Source organism: Typopeltis vanoorti, chromosome 2, assembly GCF_054136105.1.
Source record: "Typopeltis vanoorti isolate ZY-2024b chromosome 2, IOZ_Tvanoo_1.0, whole genome shotgun sequence".
Lineage (NCBI taxonomy): Eukaryota > Metazoa > Arthropoda > Arachnida > Uropygi > Thelyphonidae > Typopeltis > Typopeltis vanoorti.
In genome coordinates, this window is record NC_143550.1 from 70,329,592 (window position 1) to 70,349,402 (window position 19,811).

The 19,811-nt window shown below is 37.5% G+C and overlaps 1 protein-coding gene across 1 annotated transcript in view; it reads left to right on the forward strand.

The window, feature by feature from the left end:
- The window catches only part of LOC150109149 (transient receptor potential cation channel subfamily A member 1 homolog), a 475,501-nt gene that overhangs the window by 342,706 nt on the left and 112,984 nt on the right, over positions 1 to 19,811 (forward strand). Inside the window, exon 19 of the mRNA XM_090411752.1 lies at positions 12,141 to 12,270. Within this exon, the coding sequence (XP_090267878.1) occupies positions 12,141 to 12,270 (130 nt within the window). The remainder of the gene's footprint in view (positions 1 to 12,140; positions 12,271 to 19,811) is intronic.

Genomic DNA, 19,811 nt, shown 5'->3' on the forward strand with positions numbered 1-19,811 from the left:
CATCTTGGACACTCAGCGTACTTACCACCGTTAGTAATCTGTTGTGAAATTCGGCTACACTCTCCCTATCCTTCTGTGTGCACCTCTGGTGTTTCCACAAATTTGGTCCTGAACTTCCCAGTTTGGAGAACTGAGAAATCAGGACTGTCTTAAAGCGAGAGTAATCTAGGGTCTTTTTGAGGATGGGAGAGGAGTAAAGGGAGCTTTTTTGCCTTCTCCACCAGTTTACTACGGAGCAAGACTAACAACTGAAAGTCGGTCCATCCTCCAACCTTTCTATGTAACAAAAAAAAACTAATGACGTCGTCGGAATCTTCTCCCGAAAACTGAGGTAACACTTGCTGTGGGTTAATATACCGAAAAAATTCACTATCATTCATGCCTAAACTACTAAAGGGATCCGTCATGTTTGCATCCAGTTTACAGCAAAATATACAAAAATTTTCCAACAATACACAAATTATAACTTTTGCCTTCCACTTGTCTGATCCGCATCCAAAACCAACTTGCTGTGAATAGCTTATACTCTAAATTTAATTAGCTAAACCACATCCTACTGGCTGCGCCATTTATGTTGTTATTTTAAATATGTTATTTAGTCTTCAATTATATCTTGTCTTCTGTGCCTTTCTAAAAACTATAGTTATCTCATTTAAACCTTTCTTCTTAACCTTTATTATACATCTGATTTATGGCCACAAATAATAAAGCTCACGTGTGCAAAACTTACAGAACAAAGAAATCGCCTCAGGCCTGAATTTGGAAAATTTATTGAGTTTCTAGCTGCGCCACCAAATTCATGGGTGGGAGTTTAATCTCCCTCCGAAAAATAACACAGTAAACCACCTGGAACTTTTCTCTCTTAAAACTAAGTAAATCTATCAACTTAAATTTTCTGTTATGCAGTCGTGACAATATCTATTTTTACGACTCGCACAGATTCGAATTTTATGAGTAGTGCATTGGAAATAGAAATCGGGCAAGTTATTTAAACAAGAAAACAATGTATTTAACATCAATGAAATGTACAATGGGTAAATTTTAAGTTCTAAGTAAATTAGCTTCTGTGCTTCAAATGACAACTAATGAGTACTTTACAATTTAGTTCCTCATCATATTCAATTCTAGTAAGACCACATGACTAATTTTCTCTCGTTAATCATGATTATACTCAGATCAATCTTACATAACATTCTGCAAGCTTAAGCAATAGCTATAACGTAAAATACACTATGTTTCACTTTAAATTTTAGCTAGACCTTCTCTCACATATAACAAAATATTTTAACTATCAGCATAAGGCCTGAAGTCCTCAAGTATCACTATAAAACAAGTCCCTTAATTAAATCACCATCACAATCTTTTTCTCTAGTTAAGCAGTGGAAAGATCTTACTTGAACAGGTCTGTACTTCTCTGAATGATCCCTGAAATCATCTCCTTCTGTTCCCATTTGACTTTAGCATTGAACTGGGGTACCTTTTTCCGGGAGCTTGTGAGATCCTTTTTAATTATCAGCAGACATCAGGAACTTGGTGGCATGGAAAATCGGCATCTAATATCTTCTAAAACAGCTTATCTTAGTCGCGTTGGTCCCTCGGCAATTTTCTATCTGGAACACAGGTCTCCGATGCCGATTACAAATTATCTCCGACAACGTTAGCAAAACTCCGCTGCCACAGCGTACATCGTAACTTCAGGTCGGAATCCCACATGACCTCAAATCTCCTCGCTGACCCGAAAACGGGAACGCACACCGGATCGACTCGAACTCGTACTCCGAGAAAAAGGCAAGACAAGACCCATTTCGACATAGCGAACTGCTATTTATATGGTCCCGATGACCTTCGTTTTTGTTTACATCATCATCCACCGGGTGCCATAATTTTCTGCACCCAACACCCGACATCCGTGCAATTAGATGGGAGACCTCCGTGCAATATCGCACTGCACGTGTAGAGTAGCCTCAGGTCATGACTTAATCTTCTTAATCCTGTCTGGAATTTTTTTTGTTCACTATGGCATACTTAGACACAATACAATCTCCTTTGTTCTTACACAAAACTATTGATAATACATTATTCATAATTCAAAAAAAAAACATTATTTCTATTATTGTAATACACCAAGTTTATTCATTGATATATAGAATATTTTAGCAGGATTTAGTATACTTGTAAAATCTGAATAAAAGGTATTATATTACTAAAATCCCTTTTATTCAAGATTTAGCAAAGGTTTCCTCTTCTCAAAAAAAAAAAATTTTTAACAAATTTTTTGGACTTCATTCTTGCAGATTTTCTGGAGAGATTTCACTTATAACCCATTTTATCAGCTTCCTTTACATCTCTCCAGGACTTAATATGCTCTTTATCATTTTGTGCCTTATTATTATTATTGTTATTATTACGGACAACTCCAGGGAGTCCTTAGACTCATCGAGGGAGGCCCCAAATCATATTCATCACAACTATTCGACATTCATACAGTATCTATCATACCTTGCCTTAAACTCATTCACTGTCACAGCATCCACCACAGACTCAGGTAGCGCATTCCACTCATTCACCACTCTAAAAGTAAAGAACCCAGCTCTAACACCCTTACTAACAACACTTTTGCCCAGTTTCCATGGATGTCCCCTAGTCCTCCCACAACCAACCCTGTTCTCAAAAATATCTTCTGAATTAATTTTATAGAAACCCTTCAGTAATTTTAATGTCTCAATCATATCTCCCCTCCTCTGCCTATCAACCAATTTTTGTAACCCACAAATCCTCAACCTGTTCTCATAAGGTTCATTCCACAGACCTGCTATCATCTTGGTCACTCGCCTTTGGATCCCCTCCACCTCCTCCCCATCAAGAAGAAACCTAGGTGGCCAAATCTGGGCACAGTGGTCTTGATGGGGTCTTATTAAGGCTCGATACAGAGGAACAATAACCTGCTTGTCTCTGCTTGTCAATGTATTCTTCAGCAACCAAGTGATTTGATGAGCTGATTTGGCCACTTTTGAAATGTTCCCCCTAAATTTCAACTCCTATCCACCAACACTCCTAAATCTCGTGACTCATCAATTTCCTGGAGTACCGTTCCACCAATGTAGTAAACTGCTGCTAATATTTTCACCCCAAAATGTATAACCTTACATTTTGCCACATTAAATTGACATCCATTCTCCTTAGCCCAGACCTCCAATCTATCCAAATCATCTTGCAAAATTTTGACATCATCTGCATTCACTATTGCCCTACCCAACTTTGCATCATCCGCAAACAAATGAACCGTTCCTCTCAGATCCTTTCCTATATCATTAATGAACAAATTAAACAGCAGTGGTCCAAGAACAGATCCTTGTGGCACACCACTAGTCACAGGCCATCTTGTGGACTCTACTCCTGAATAAACCACTCTCTGATATCTCTCTGACAACCACCCTCCTATCCATCTCACCAACCCTATATCCATCACCATATGTTGCAATTTACTGATTAGAATTCCATGTGGTTTCTTGTCAAAGGCCTTAGCAAGGTCCAGTAGAATCACTGTAAACCCATTACCCTTATCCAGTTCTGCCATCACTGTGTTATAATACGTGAGCAAGTTACTAAGGCATGACCAACCCTTCACAAAACCATGTTGTCCGCTATACAGTATCCCATTTTCATCTATCCAATCTTGTATTTTCCTCTTGACTATTTTCTCCAAGACCTTGATAATGATTCCTGTTATGTTGATAGGCCAGTAATTTTCAACAACAGCCTTGCAACCACCTTTATACAGCGGAAGTATTTTCTTCCGCTGTATACTTCTGGTATGCCATCCACTTCCATAGATGTATTGACATTGAGGTTCTGTAATAGACTAGTTACCTCTACTTCATTCATCACAATTCCAGTATAAGCTGTTGATTCTTCCATTCCTGCAATGTCACCACCTGGATGATATACCCTTGCAAAGTGCTCGCTCAGTAATTCCACTATATCAACTGATTCAGTTACCTCCCTACCTTCAGCATTTTTTAAAATCATTCTGCCATGAGCATTTTTCCTTTTACTTGCAAGATATTGAAAAAACTGTTTGGGATTCTCTTTAGCCTGCATGGCCAATTTTCTTTCGTAATCCGCCTTTGCTTTTCTTACCATCCTGGCCTGAGCTTTATACTGTTCCTGCACCTACTAGTCACCTTTCTCCTTAAATTCCCTCCACAATTGTTTCTTTTTTTGCAGCTCAAGCTTAATAGTGTTATTCATCCATTTAACTCCTACTTGATTTATTATTCGGACTCTTGGTATACAGGCAACCATTGCGTCCTGCAAACACTTCTTAACCACCTCCCATGCACTATCAACATCCAGCCCTTGCAGTTTTACATGCCATGGCACTGAGCCAAGCACACTCCTAAGCTTGTCATACTTACCAACCCTGTAATTCCACATGTACCCTGTCTTAATTGTAAATTCCCCTCCTTTGGCCACCTCTCAAGTCATGACCTTATGGTCACTCTCACCAATTGGTGGTAACATGGTCATGTTCGTTACAGCCACATTCTCAGTTGCAATTACTAGGTCAAGCACTCTCTGCCCCCTGGTATTTTCCACTACATGCTGTCGCAGATAATTGTCCCTTAATAACCGCATAAAATCCAATTCCTTCCTCCCATGTGCCCTCTCCTCTTTCCAGTCAATGTTACCATAATTGAAATCACCCATAATAATTACCCTCCTTCCACTCATTTCTTCTATTTGCCTATGCATACTATCCCCACCATCTATTCCATCACCTGGTCTATAGCAGCACCCAATTGTATACTTTGATCTGCTAGATTCTATCTCACACCAAACAGCCTCAAATGTGCTCTTTTCTCTATCCTGCAGATCAACTTCTATACTCCTTGGCTGCTACTCATCAGCTATCATCAATAACACTCCTCCCCCCTTTTTATTCTTCCTGTCACTCCTAAACACGCTATACCCGTCGCATTCAATCCCATTAGCTTTATCATCTTCTGTCAGCCATGTTTCACTAATAACAACAACCTGTGGCCTGGAAGTGCCAACCAAGGCCAAGAATTCTTCCTTCTTGTTCCTAATACTCCTGCTGGCATTAGTATATATGAATTGCAGAAGCCCATTAATCCCATCCCTACTTTGATGCCTTATACTAACTATCCCATTCTGATTTGTTGTTCTTCGTACTCGTTCGGGCATATTATAATCATTCATACACTGAACTGCCTCCCTAAACTCTGCATGTCTACTCCCCCCCCCCCTTTAATAAATCTAGTTTCCCTGAGTCTGTACATCCACTTCCACATCATTCATCAACACTTTTTCAAGCCTCCGTACACCAACTCCATTCAAATGTAACCCATCCATCTTATATAAATCCTTTCGCCCATCGAACTCACTCCACACATCCACAAATTCCCCACCACTCTCCATGCATAACCCACCTTCAGATTATACCTGAATTTATTTCTATCCTGTAATTTTGGAGTTAACTAATAAATTTTCATTAAATTTACTCATAGAGCTTGCACAATCTGTTAGTAAGTGTGCAGCCTTTGTACCAAGAGCTAAATTGCAACATAACAACCAACCTATGGCCTTTCTGAGCATGAAAAGAAAACAGAGGCAGCTTGCATAATTAGCTTGTTGCTGAGGTTGCATATTAACTTCGTGTTTTCTGTGCATGTTCCTTCTCGGTCTGTTATAGGAATTTTTAGGTCTATTTATTATCTCAATGTAGTTTACCCCAATAGTTCTTGGACCATTCTCCTTTAACTCTGTTTCCGTATTGCCTTGTTCCCTTGCTATTTTAACGCTCAAAATCCGGTACATTTCAGGTTGACAGTTCACTTCTGAGACTGAAGCATGTTCAGAATCAATCTGGTTATCTCTAGAAACTTTACCACTTCTTTCAGTCTGTCCGTCATTAGTCTTATTCTGCAGTATTCCTGCTTTATGTGATTTCTCATTTCTATGCCTAATTTTAATTTTATGATTCCCTTTATTAAACCGTTTCCTTCCCATAAGAGATATTTCATTTCTAGAAAGGTCGCATGAGAATTTGTATTTTTCTTGAACGTCAGACCCCAAAATTATCTGAATGTGTGGGAAAAATGTCCTAGGGAGGACCAACAACTCCTGCCACACACACACATTAAACTCAGATAAGTATAATTTTACTCTAACCTTTTTAGTCGCATAAACTTTGGATGTTGATAACCCCGATATTCTGATCGGTTTCCTCAGATTAGAAATGCTTCGCCATACACGGGATTTTATAGCTTGAAAATAATCTCCTATTATGACAGAGGCCTGGGAACCCGTATCTAGCATCATGTCACAATGAGATCCTTCACTTTACCTTTAATAATCATTTTCGACTTTCTTTGTCGATCCCAATCCCGTTGTCTACCTTCATACCTATGAGGAGTTTGTCGAAACTTTGACTCATTTCTATTGTTTCTCATGGAAGGTCTCCTGTTACTAAAACAATTATGCTAAGTGCCCTATCTTGTTACAATTAAAGCATCTAGGAGGCTCCCTTCTGTCTCCTTGCTCATTAGTTCTCTGTGTTTGAGGTAGAGACACTTCAGGTTTCCGTTCTGTCACTATCGCCAACTTTTGCATTACATCATCCAGCCGGTTCAACATAGGCTGTTGAAGTCTTTCTACTTCTAGTCTGATTAATTCATTATTCTTTTCTGGTTGAGGTATAGATGATTTTGAAGTCTTATCTGTGACTGCCGCCAGCTGTTTCAGTACAGCATTGTTAGATCCTGAATGGACGAAATTTAAGAAATTATTCATTCAGAATCTAACATGAGAATTCTAGCTAGCTTAGATAATACCTACTCACCAGCAGAAAGTTCTGATTTGTTATATAGGAAATTGTGTAATAATATATGAATTGTATCAGAAATATTTGTAGTTGAAAACTAAACTGGAGAATTATCAGATTAATGATCATTTTGTAAAAAGGAAATAGTAGTTAAATTTTGTCCTATTAAGCTGTCTAAAACTTCGTAAATTGCCAGACAGTAAAGAGCATCAGTGCAAAGGTCGCGTTTGAAACGCACACGTGTCGGCCGTAATTCCGCAGGGTACTGCATACGTGGAAGATGACGCAAGCGCGCTTCCCTAGAAGACAGCACCTAACGGCAGTAAGGAAATTGAGGATCATCTTGAGGACATAAAAATTAAGGGTCATGCAAAAAAGAAGAGAGAGAATATAAGGCAATACGCGCGATATTGCGAGGCTTTTTGTTCCTGATTTCACCTCGAGGATTCCTGACCGGTGAACGGAGAAAGGACGAGCCAGGGTCCTATGATGTCGGAAAGTGGGCAGTCTTTCTAAGTATGCTGAACAAGATTCCACGACAAGCCTCACGCGAATCATCAGCCTACGCAGAAAATGTGCCAGTCGCTGGATGTCCCATTCAAAAGGGAGCGGAGATAATCCTCAGTCGAGGCAGTAATGAGTTCGAGTCTGGAAGAATGTAGAAGGAACGACGTAATCGTAAGCCAGGCGCAGAAACAACCGATCGAAGGATGACCCGAACACCACATGGCAGTTAACAGACCTTTGGAAAGAACTGGGTAATGTAAAGACCTTTACTATATGTTTTGAAAGAGATAGAAATTAATGTTAGATTAAGTTATGTGGACAATCCATAGAGGACTCTGATAAGAATTCGTAATTTGAGACAGCAAAATTCTGTTGAACAAAGAAATGTCAGGAATGGATCTTTATAGTTTCATGTGACTGAAATTATATGTGTATTTTTATTTAGTGGATGACCTTTACGATAGTGTAAAAATGTCTTTAAGAGTAGCATGCATAAGAGAATTGATTTAGAGTAATATCGTCATTTAGTTCTATTATTTTGTGTGATTAGCATTGTGATCTGAGTGTATTTTGATTAATTTAGCATTGTGTAACTAGCTTAGCATGAGATATTAACCTAGTAAGAGATTTGGAAGTCTTAGTAATTTTATCCAATTTTAGTTGTAATTGTCATTAGTTCCAATAAACGTGTTTTGTTGCATATACTTGACTCATGCCTGATTTCGAGATATCAAATTACCACTTATAAAAATTAGGACCATAGTGGGAGGGATTTTGATGAATGTGTTTAAGTAATAGATCATTGGTCACGATTGCAATTAGTACCGATATCTATTTAGTGTGTATTGGGGTGAATGCCAATCAATCTAGGAATATTCCCTGAACCTGAATAAACTCATGTTATAGGACACTGGCTGGCACAGCAATAAAAAATAAATTTGCTAGTATCTGAAAAGGAAACATTTCTAGGTTGAATCAAGATTCTAGTAGTAAGACTTATACGTTGGTTAGACATAACTGGTAATTAATTTACGGAATTAACAACGCATATGAAGTATATTAATTAAAGATAACTTTAACGAATCACTTCTATATTTCGGCAATGTCACATTGCCATCTTCAGGAACATAAAGATATGGTATGTGCACTAAGGAACTAACAAAGCAAATGAGGAAGAAAGTAATAAACTAATTTTGTTCCTAAAGTCCTAATGGTGCCCTCTTGCGGGCTAATTTGGTAGTCTTGGCAGTTGGGCTGAAGTTCTCATAATGAAAGTCTCCCAAATTTGGGGCAGTTTCATGCACCCAAATTTGTTGAGGTTAGGAACGTTTTTTAGAGCTGCTGAAGATTCTTTGAATAATCTTTCGTATTTAAACTTGCTGCGATGGATTATTTTTGTTTTCTTCCAACGAATTTTATGGTGGGTATCTAAGGCATGGTCTGCCAGCCCAGAGCGGCTGTACTGGTGAAACCGGATGTAGTCTTGGTGTTCTGAAATCCTGATATTTGTTGTTCTGCCTGTTTGGCCAAAGTAGGACAATTTGCAGCTGCAAGGGACCTGGTATACACCAGGTAGGTCTAGGGGAAGTGGTTGGTCTTTGGTAGAGCGGATAAGGGATGCCAACTTTTTATATGGTCTGTAACAGGAAGTAGGGTCATATTTTTTGAGGATATTAGTTATTTTTTCAAAGGTGCCCTGGATGTAGGGGATAGTGATAGACTTGGTGTAGTCTTTATTGTGGAGGGGGGGGGGAGGGGGGGTTGTGGTTTATAGGTTTTAGTATTTTTTGGATTTTTTTTTAGGAACAAAATTAGTTTATTACTTTCTTCCTCATTTGCTTTGTTAGTTCCTTAGTGCACATACCATATCTTTATGTTCCTGAAGATGGCAATGTGACATTGCCGAAATATAGAAGTGATTCATTAAAGTTATCTTTAATTAATATACTTCATATGCGTTGTTAATTCCGTAAATTAATTACCAGTTAGGTTGAATCAAGTTAGGCACACGTAAAGAAATATATAAGAGGAGATTGTATGACTAAAAATATATAGAAATAATAGAAATAATCCATAATTATAAAAATATAACAGCATCAAGACGGTTCATCATCGGCTGTTGTAATCGTTCGACCTCTTGTCTTATCATCTCATTAGTCCTCTCTGTGTGAGATATATCTGATTTTGAGGTCCTTTCCATTATTGCCGCCAGCTACTTCAGTGCAATTTCAAGACGGTCTATTAAGGGCTGCTGTAGCTGTTCAACTTCTTGTTTAACTATAGAACCTATTTTCTCTAAGTTAGTTAGCCCCATTTCTTTTGTAATATTAGCTCTATTGTCAGTCACTTGATTAATGTTGACTGACATTTCTCTTTCTCCTTCACTATCTTTTTGATCTTTAGACTTTCCTTTGCATGTGCTAAATTCCTTCTCAGTTTTATTCTCACTAGCAGAATTATTCACCTCTTTAATCAACTTAACATAGCTGGCATTAGATGCGGGACAAATGTCTCCGAGCATCTGTTCCTTCTCTTTTACGGCAAGGAAACATTCCTCAAGATTCGTGATTTTTTACTTATAGGCAGTCTCCTTCAAATCTTGTTTTACCCCTAGCCTAAATTGATGAAACACTGCCCAGTCAAGGTGAGGTTTATCCTCATTAGAGACGCTCAGACTGTTGACAATTGTCAATAACCTATTGTAGTACTCATTCACATTCTCCTTATCTTTTTGAACATATCTCTGCAATTTCCATATATTAGGGCCTAAACTTCTTACCCTGGAGAACTGGGAAATTAAGGTCTCTTTAAACTTCGTGTATTCCAAGGCATCCTTCAAGATTGGAGATGAATACAGGAAGCTTTTGGCCTTTCTATCCAGCTTGCTCCATAGTAAGACAAGAAGTTGGAAGCCTGTCCATCTACCAACTTTTCTCAATTCCTCAACGAAGCTGAAAAAAGCTAAGACGTTGTCAGTTTCCTCTCCAGAAAACTGTGGAAATACTTGTTGGGGATTAATGGTTCTAAAGAACTCGTCATCCATGCCTGTACTAGTGAGTAGACTCATACTTGTGAATTAATCTAAAAAATCTTAACTTTTCACAAAAAAATTATTATTATTATTATTTTTGATAACTGCCTGATTCTAAACCAAAACTAACTCACTTTAATTCACAAATTTGACCGATTCATAACCTGTTAGGGTGGCATCTCCCTGCTGAACCTTCCATCTTTGGTGGGCCGTGTGCACACGACTGACCCATAGCAGTGTCTAAATTGGGAACCATGACCTTGGACTTTACTTCGGTTCTAGGTAACCCTATGAGTCAGCTTTATCAAACTCTATCAGCTCACCTATTTTTTCTAAGAATCAGCATAACTTACAATCTCTTGTTTCAAGTGTATAACAAGCATGCCTTTTACATTCAAAATTCTTATAACTAAATACTATAAATTAATTATCTAATTTTTCTAATATTATACAATCAGTGTTCTTATACAAGTTAATAATTATTCTTTTCAATATATTTATTTCATTTTATACTTAGATGAAAGCACGATTTTCTTATTAAGGTTTCTACTTCTAAAATTGTGATCAAGTAAATTCTCTTATGAAGTTTACAAAAAGCACAAATTTAACAGTAGTTAGCAATGGTGTTAGAACTAGGGTTTTTGGTTGGAGAGTGGTGAATGTGTGAAATGGGTTGCCAGAGTCTGTTGTGGGGTCCATGACAGTGAATGTGTTCAAAGCAAAGTATGATAAATACTGTACAAATGTTGGATAGTTTTTGACATGATGTTTAGGGCCACCCTCAGTGAGTCTAAGAACTCCTTGGAGTTGCCCATAGTAATAATAATATGAGCTGTTGCAGACAGCTCATATTAAAAATTCTAAAGCAATTCAAAGCTCATTTTCACCTATTTATGAACAGAAATGACTCTAAAACAATTCCATATGTGTAAATTTATGAAACATCTCTCACTGGTGGGTGGGTGGGCGCGTGCGTGATTTAAGCTGTTGTGTTTTGTACTCAAGTAATAGTTTATATTTCCTTCATGGCTCAGTCTGCAGTATAATGATGATGCACTTGGAAAGATCTTGGTTCGAATCTATCAAGGATGCAAAGAACCTTTATGAAATTTTTTCAGCTAAAGTTGGTTTCATATGAAAGTGGTGGGATTTTTACTCACGAAAACTTTGGTGTTTCATCTCATAAAACAGACATACTGGCCTAAAAATATGTGCATTTCACAGGTATAGTAGACTGTGATTGAATTAACTAATTATCAAAGGATTAAATTAGGTTTGTATTTAACACACATGATCATGACAGACCATTGAGCCTAGCATGATAAGAATTCAAAATCATGCTTCTCCTGTATCTTTCTGTACCACATATATCATTATTGTTTAAATGTAATGTATTCCGTTCATATTTGCTTCATTGATCCGTTACACTAACCCTTGCTGTTTTGCATGGATGGTAATTGTGATACCTGTTACAATTAATAAAAATGCTCTTTAAGCTATTCTTATCTAAGTAACTTACTTTGGTAATTAATAATATTAATTACCAAAGTAAGTTGGTAAGTAATATTATTAATTCATTTTTTTATTTAATTCATTCAATTTATAATGAGTTAGATTTAAGGTGGTTATTCAAAGTCATCTTCAAAGTAATGTTACATTCCATTTTCAGTGGCAAAAAAAGTTTGTTATGCATGCATACAAACAAGCGTATTTTGGATACATTTTTAATTTTTCTATTAATTATTTTAATTATAGTTATCCCTATAATAATTCATGTCCAGGTGTAATTGGATCATGTCAAGATTTGCAGATTCCCATGATACCATATTCTGAGACTTGTGAAGTTGCCATATTTATTTTAGCTGCTCTGCACTTAGCAAAAGAGGTAAGATCATTATGAATATTTTAATGAATGTAACAGATTATTGAAATTTGCATCCAGTCTAGTATATTAGATTTATTTATTATTTGTTATTTATTTTAATTTATTTATTTTTTGTATGTGTGTGAAAGAGGTATTATTATTATTATTATTGCGTGACACCTCCAAAGACTCACTGAGGGAAGGCACCTACTCTACAACTCTCCGTCTCCACCACTCAATCCATCAGCTGCAGCAAACCATATCATCTACACCAACGCCATCTACTGCTCATCACCACCACCACTAGTATTTTCACAGACAATCACAAACGCTCATGCCCACAGCAGGATCCAAGCCCACATCCTTTTGGCTGGAGACCAAATATGCTAACCACTTAGCCAACCTGACTATAATCAGTTACTCTTGCTGGCCTGGTTGGTCAAGTAGATAGCATCTCTGCTTTCCAGGCAATAGGTCATGCAGGTATAAATGTCATTATGTGAGAAATGAATTTTGTTTCCCAGTCTGAGCCCACTACTTGCACTCTTCTTTTCAATATGAAATTCAGTTTCATTCTGTTCAGAACTAAATTGTGATCACTTTCAATTTCAAGTTCCTCTGTATACTGTTGTGTCCTGAACCCAGTGGAAAAACATCACTATCAACAATATTTAACTGTCTGTGTTGAGACTTCCAGTCTTATGCTACATTTGCACGGTAATAAAAATTGTTCATCTATTGATATTAACCTTTTATTGTCATTCAAAGTTGAATACCCCCATCCCTTTTGAAGCACCCTCTATATCTGATCCACGCGTGAAAGGTGATAAGATCTTTAAGCAGATTAGTGCTGTGTTGTGTGTGGCAAGAGGATAAGAAAAAACAAGGAATCTGTTCACATTTTGTTAGAATAGCTGAAGGTTGTATTCAACGTTAAAGGCAGATTGCAGGAGGCTATTCCAAAGAACAGAAGTAGATGGAATGAAAGAGAAATAATATGGTAAATTAGTGCTGCATATGGCTGAAATTAATATGCAGATCTATATTTTCTTGAGATAAACTAGATTGTACAACAGAATTTTCATTATATTTGTAGCATGTGGTGCTCACAGCATGTCTGCATGCATTGAATGTAGTATCTCACATATTCAAAATAATAGTTTAGGCTGCATATAAACCAAATGCAACATTATAGAAGCTTTATGTTACATACGTCGCAAACAAACAAACCTTATATATACTAGGGGGCTCCGCCCCCTGATGCCTATGACACCCCCACCCCCAAGTTCCAGACTGGTAGGCCAGTTCTCCTTGAATTCTGATAACTCGAAAAGTGGTCCCCTGCCGCTTACATCCCCCCCCCCCGAGTTGCGGACTGGTAGGCTCTGATTCTCCTTGAATTCTGATGACTCGAATTTTGAAAACTTAAAAGGGGGAGTTCCTCCCCCCGACGCTTATGGTGCCCACTGCCCAAGTTGCAGACTGGTAGGCCAGTTCTACTTGAATTCTGATGACTCGAAGTTTTAAGACTCGACACAGGGTAGCCCTCAGTTTCAAAACGTTTCAAATAACTTGACAAAAAAGGCTTATTTTATATTATAGCGTAGATAAAGATGTATGTATAAAGTATATTACTCTTTAGACTTCCACTGAAAACATGTACATTTTCTTCAGCTCTTATAATAATAATCATCATCAAATTCCTGCATTTACCCTCAAGGGGTGGTACAGGATATGATAGTACTACATGAAAAATTTACATCATTACTAACTTGTTATCTACAATTTTTTTCCAAATCAGTCTGTTGTCAAGACTCCAACATTACCAGATCTTATATTTCTATCGTCTAAGGCACTTTGTACCGTATCAATCCACCTATATCTTGGTCTTCCTCTGGGTCGTTTTCCTGGCAACTTGCCAGAGTACACTTGTTTTGCTAATCTTTCCTCGCCCATTCTGTTTAAGTAACCATACCACCTGAGATTAGCTCTGCTAACGCATTCCTGGATGCTGACAATGTCAAGTTCTTTCCTAATATAATCATTTTTAATATGATATTGTCATTGATGCCATCTGTTCCCGCCTCTAATCTTTCTCAGGACTCTCATATCTGCAGTCTCTAGTCTTTGGTCAAGTGTTTTACTTCTGACCCAGCTCTCAGATCCATAAGTTAAAAAAAACTGGTTTGAACACTGTCTTGTATACAGCTAATTTAGTGTTCCGACTAATTTCTCTCTTATTCCATATGAATTTATTCAATTGACTTCCTACCATACCAGCTTTGTTGATTTTGTTGTCTATTTCCATATTTAATTTACAATTTTCACTAAAAATCGTGCCTAAGCAGCTGAAATATTTTACTTGTTCCACAGGTTCTCCATTCACAACACAGTTGACATTTTCAATGATTCTGCCTATTTTCATTATCTTTGTCTTTTTATTGCTGACCTTCATACCATATCTATTACAATAGTCAGATTTAGTCATTCAATTTAGTCAGAGAATCTTGCAGACTTGTAACAGATTTATTTAGAAGTATAACATCGTCCACATAAAGCAAAGAGCTGACATTAAAATCTCCAATTTTGATATCATGTTTAATACCACTTTCCTTCATAATGTGATCCATATAGATAATGAATAACAGTGGGGATAATATACATCCTTGTCTTACACCAGATTTAACATTAAACCATCTTCCTGTACTTCCTTCAAATCTAACTGCTGACTTACAACTCGAATAATAAGTATTGCTTGATATAATGCCCCATTGACACCATATAACTGTAGTGTATTGATTAGCTTCTCTCTTGGCACCTTGTCATATACCTTTTCCAAATCGACAAAACTTAAATACAGATCTTTGTTATATTCCCATGATTTCTCCACTATTTGTCATAAAGTGAAGATCTGATCCTGACAGCCTCTATTTGACCTGAATCCAGCTTGTTCTTTACCAAGCTTTTCTTCCACAATTCTTCTCAACCGTTTCTCAAGTATACTTGCATATATCTTACCAGGAACACTCAGTAGGGATATACCTCTAATTCTCACATTCAGTTTTATTTCCCTTTTTATATATTGGTACTATGAGAGCTCTACTCATATCATCTGGAATTCGTCCCTCTGTCCAGGCATTCTGAACTATGCAGTGCAGCCACTGTAAGACTTTTATACCATACTTCAGCATTTCTGGTCGAATATCATCTACTCCTGCTGTCTTTCCATATTTCAAGCCTTTGATGGCTTTTTCTACTTCAAGTATGGATATGTATTCCTGACTGTATGCCTGTTGAGTGTTTTTTACCACTGTGCTATCACTGCTTGTTTCATTTAGTAATTTTTCAAAGTAATTACTACATACTTCAAGGATATCTTTTTCTCCAGTTTTCATCTCACCTTTATCATCTCTAACTCCTTTTACAACACTTTTTCCTCCATTCCAAAGCTTCTTCAACAACCTCCAGAATATTTTGCTGCCTTCTTGATATTTATTTTCTATGTTCTTGCCAAAATCCTCCCATGACTTTTGTTTAGCTAGTTTTACACAGTGTTTAGCCTTCTTACATTTGTCTCTGTATTCTCTAAGAGCACAAGCTGACTCATTTGCCAGGAACTTTTGATATGCTTACTTCTTTTCCTTCACTGCCTCTTTAACTTCCTGTGTCCACCATGGAGTTCTAATTTTTCTATCCTTGAAGACAACTTCACCACATGCCTCTCTAGCTGAATCAATCAGGGTTTTCTTCAAGGCTTGCCACTGAATCTCCAAGGTTTGATTCCTGTTCTCAAACTCTTTCATTTTTCCTTCGATCTTTGTGTATTTTAGTCTACAGTTCACATCTGAGAGCTGCTCAACTTTTATTCGCTTTAAAACTTTCTTACATGTCATTCTTTTCAATATGAAATTCAATTTTATCCTGCTCAAGACTAAATAGTGATCACTTCCAATTTCAAATCCTCTGTACACTCTGGTGTCCTGCACCAGGGAGAAAACATCATTATCAACAATAACATAGTCAATGAGACTTTTCTTATTCCTTGCCTCTTCTCTCCATGTGAATTTGTGCACATTTTTATGTTGGAACATGGTGTTAGTAATAACCAGTCCATGTCCTGAACAGAAATCCAACAGGTATTTGCCATAATAATAATAATACTATTATAATAATAATAGTATTATTATTATTATGTAACACCTCCAGGGAGTCCAAAGACTCATCGAGGGAGGGCACGTACTCTACAACTCTCTGTCTCCACCACACAATCCACTAACTACAACGAACCGCAACTACCTTTATCATCATCATCATCTCCACCAATACCATCTACCGCCCATCATCATCATCATCACTAGAATTTTCACAGACAATCACAAACATCCATGTCTATGGCGGGATTCAAACCTGCAGCCTTTTGAATGGAGAGTGGATACGCTGGCCACTCGGCCAACCAGGCCGGCTTCACTTTCATCAGAAAGTGAAGGTTGAAATTAAATTCATATACCTGATTTATTACATTATGCATGATATATACACATTGTGCCCATTAAGTAATGAAACAACAATTATTATATCAAAATGAACCACATTTGGAATTCTCAATTACACATTCAAAATAACTCCTCACTTCCCCAAATCCACACAACATTTACGTTTATCATACAGGTGTTCGATCGAAGGCATGGTGGAAGTCCTGAAACAGGAACCTCCTTCACTATGTAGGTCACTCTGCATGGATGTCCTCAGTGTTGTTGATGCACTCCCCTTTCAAAGCACATGTCATCTTTTTGATGAGAAAAAGTCTGATGGAGCCAAATCTGCTGAATAGGGATGGGGGGATGTTCAATCACACAAATCGACTTCAAAGCCAGAAACTGCTTCACAGGCAGCTCACCAGTGCATTGTTGTGCAACAAACCAAATGTTATTGTTGTTATGTTGTTACTGACACCAAGCCTGCACAGCATGTAGCCTAGTGATTATTCACCTGTCATATGCAACAGTTTGCCTAGCTTTCACCACATTTTCATTTGTCCATGCAAAAACTGGCTGTCCACAACATTGTTCTTTCTCCAGGGATTCCCCCCCCCCTCTTTAACTATTGACCTGTGCATGACCTCAAAAAGTCATTACTGTAAACTTTTTTAGGTCTTGTGTAGCAGTTTTTACTAATTTACAGTAAATTATCTCTTTGCTCCACTCACATTAATGGTTGCCACACTAGAACTAAAACAATCACAGTATTGTTGGGCACTTATTAAAATGCCTAAAAAAATTATTACAAAACCACAATGGAAAGACAATGATATCTATAAAATTCAATCAATTTAATGCTATTAATATACATCAAATATAGGTTTGCAGACTTATATTAGTAGGTTTTAATGTAACCTACATATTTACAAATATTGCTTTAGAAAATTTGCAATGTAATCAACAACATATAGAAACAGTTTGGAAGCTTAGCAGTGGATCATCCCATCTCTTCTCATTGTCACCAACCCTTGCCAAGCTTCCAAACTGTTGGTTAGGTATTGTAAATCGTCTAAGGGAATGTTTAAAGAAAAGCTTTAAACACTCCCTTAGAAGTATTTAAAGAAAATTCTCTTGTCCATCAGAAGGCAATGAAAGCATTACTATTCTAAATTTACAAGGAGCTTTGTCTGTTAAATCAGTGCTTCCCAAACTTCTGGATGTCAGGGCCCCCTTTGGAAAAATTAAAATATTTCACTGTCCCACTCGAAAAAAAATTGTAATATAGACATATATTACGATTTTTCTGCACTTCCAATATTATATTATTATAATATTGGTTGCCACTTGTTGATATAGTGAAACTGTTAGTTTCACTATATCAACGTGTAAAGATGGCGTCCAACAAGAAACGTACGTCAGCGGCGCGCAGGACTTCTACTACTACAAGAAAGGCTGGCTCAGCGTTAGATTTTTCGCAATGGATGCGTTGCGGAAACTGCTACATGTATGCACCGAAAAATGTGAAGGATCTGTGGTCAGTCTGGCAAAATGAGAAGAACGAAAATGTCGACGTGAGAAGTGTCGGGACAGGCTGGAGCGTTTAGGAATGGAAGCTGACATCGGGACCGTAGCGGAAGAACTTCGGCGGGAGTTTATGAAAATGAAAAATGACCTCCATCTTCTTCATGAGGAAGTGGAAGTGATCGGTAAGGAGATACTGGAAGTTAAAGCTGAGTTTAATGTGTTAAACAGAGAAATTAGGACTATAGAGATTACTTTAGCTGAAGTAACTAGAACAGGATTACATATGGGTGAGTCTTTGGTGAATGATTTAGTAATAAATAGTATGGGAGTGATTGGGAGTCAACATAATAAAACCACAATTTGCCTAGAAGAAATGAGATGTAGTGAGAGTGGGGGGGTAAGTAATAGAGAGTTGAGTAATGAAGCTGGGAGAGTCATGCTGAATAGTGTAGAGAATGAGTCCATGAGTGTGGACTTGAATGAAGTTAAGAGTGGTAAAATATATGGTGATTCTATGATTAAGGGTATGGAGAGTGGTATGCATGAGGAGTGCTTGGCTGATGGGACAATAGAAAGAGTGGCTTTAGCAATAAAGAGAGGGCATGAAGCAGACAAGATGATAGTTATGGTGGGTACGAATGACCTGAGAGGTAGTATAAATCGGGTAGGAAAAGATTTAAGAACATTATTAGATATTGTGAAGAGGAAAAGTGTCAATGGGAGAATAGTGTGTGTGCTGCCTCGTTTTGACAATTATGAGTTAAGTAGACGAGCAATGATAATGAATGATATGATTGCAAGAATGTGCAGAAAAAGAGGTCTGGAGTTTGTTGATGTTTGGAGTGTGTTTGAAGGAAAAAGGCAGTTGTATGCTAGAGATGGACTGCATCTTAACATGGAAGGACATAAGCGATTGAAGAAGTTATTGTTTTCTGAACAGGTTGAAGTTATTGGGCAGGGAAACTAATATTGAAAAGGTTGAGTGTAAGAGAGAGAAACTTTAGCACTGATTGTGTATCTATTGATCCTTATAGGCAGAATAAATTGCAGAAGAGAGGGGATAAAAATCGGCATAGGACTACGGTAGTTAGTGACTTATATTTCAGTTCTAAAGCCGGTACAAGATCTAGAGGGAATCTGCAATTTTTGTATACCAATGCTAGAAGCATTCGAAATAAGAGAGAAGAATTTTTGGCATTAGTCAGTGAAATCTCACCAAAAGTTGTAGGCATTAGTGAAACTTGGCTGTCAGCAGAAGATGTGGTCACTGGAATTGAATGTGATGGGTACAGTATTTTCAGGGAGGATAGAGAAGATAGAACAGGAGGAGGAGTACTGTTAATGATAGCTGATGTGTTGCAGCCAAAGCAAGTAGTATATCATGATGATAGACATGTGAATGAGAGTTCATTTGAGGCAGTCTGGTGCGAAATAGTGACCAATGCAACCAAATATACAGTTGGATGCTGCTATAGGCTAGGGAGTACGGGGGGAGATATTGAATTCATGCATCAGCAACTTAGTGCAATGAGTGAAGGCTTAGTGATTATTATGGGGGAT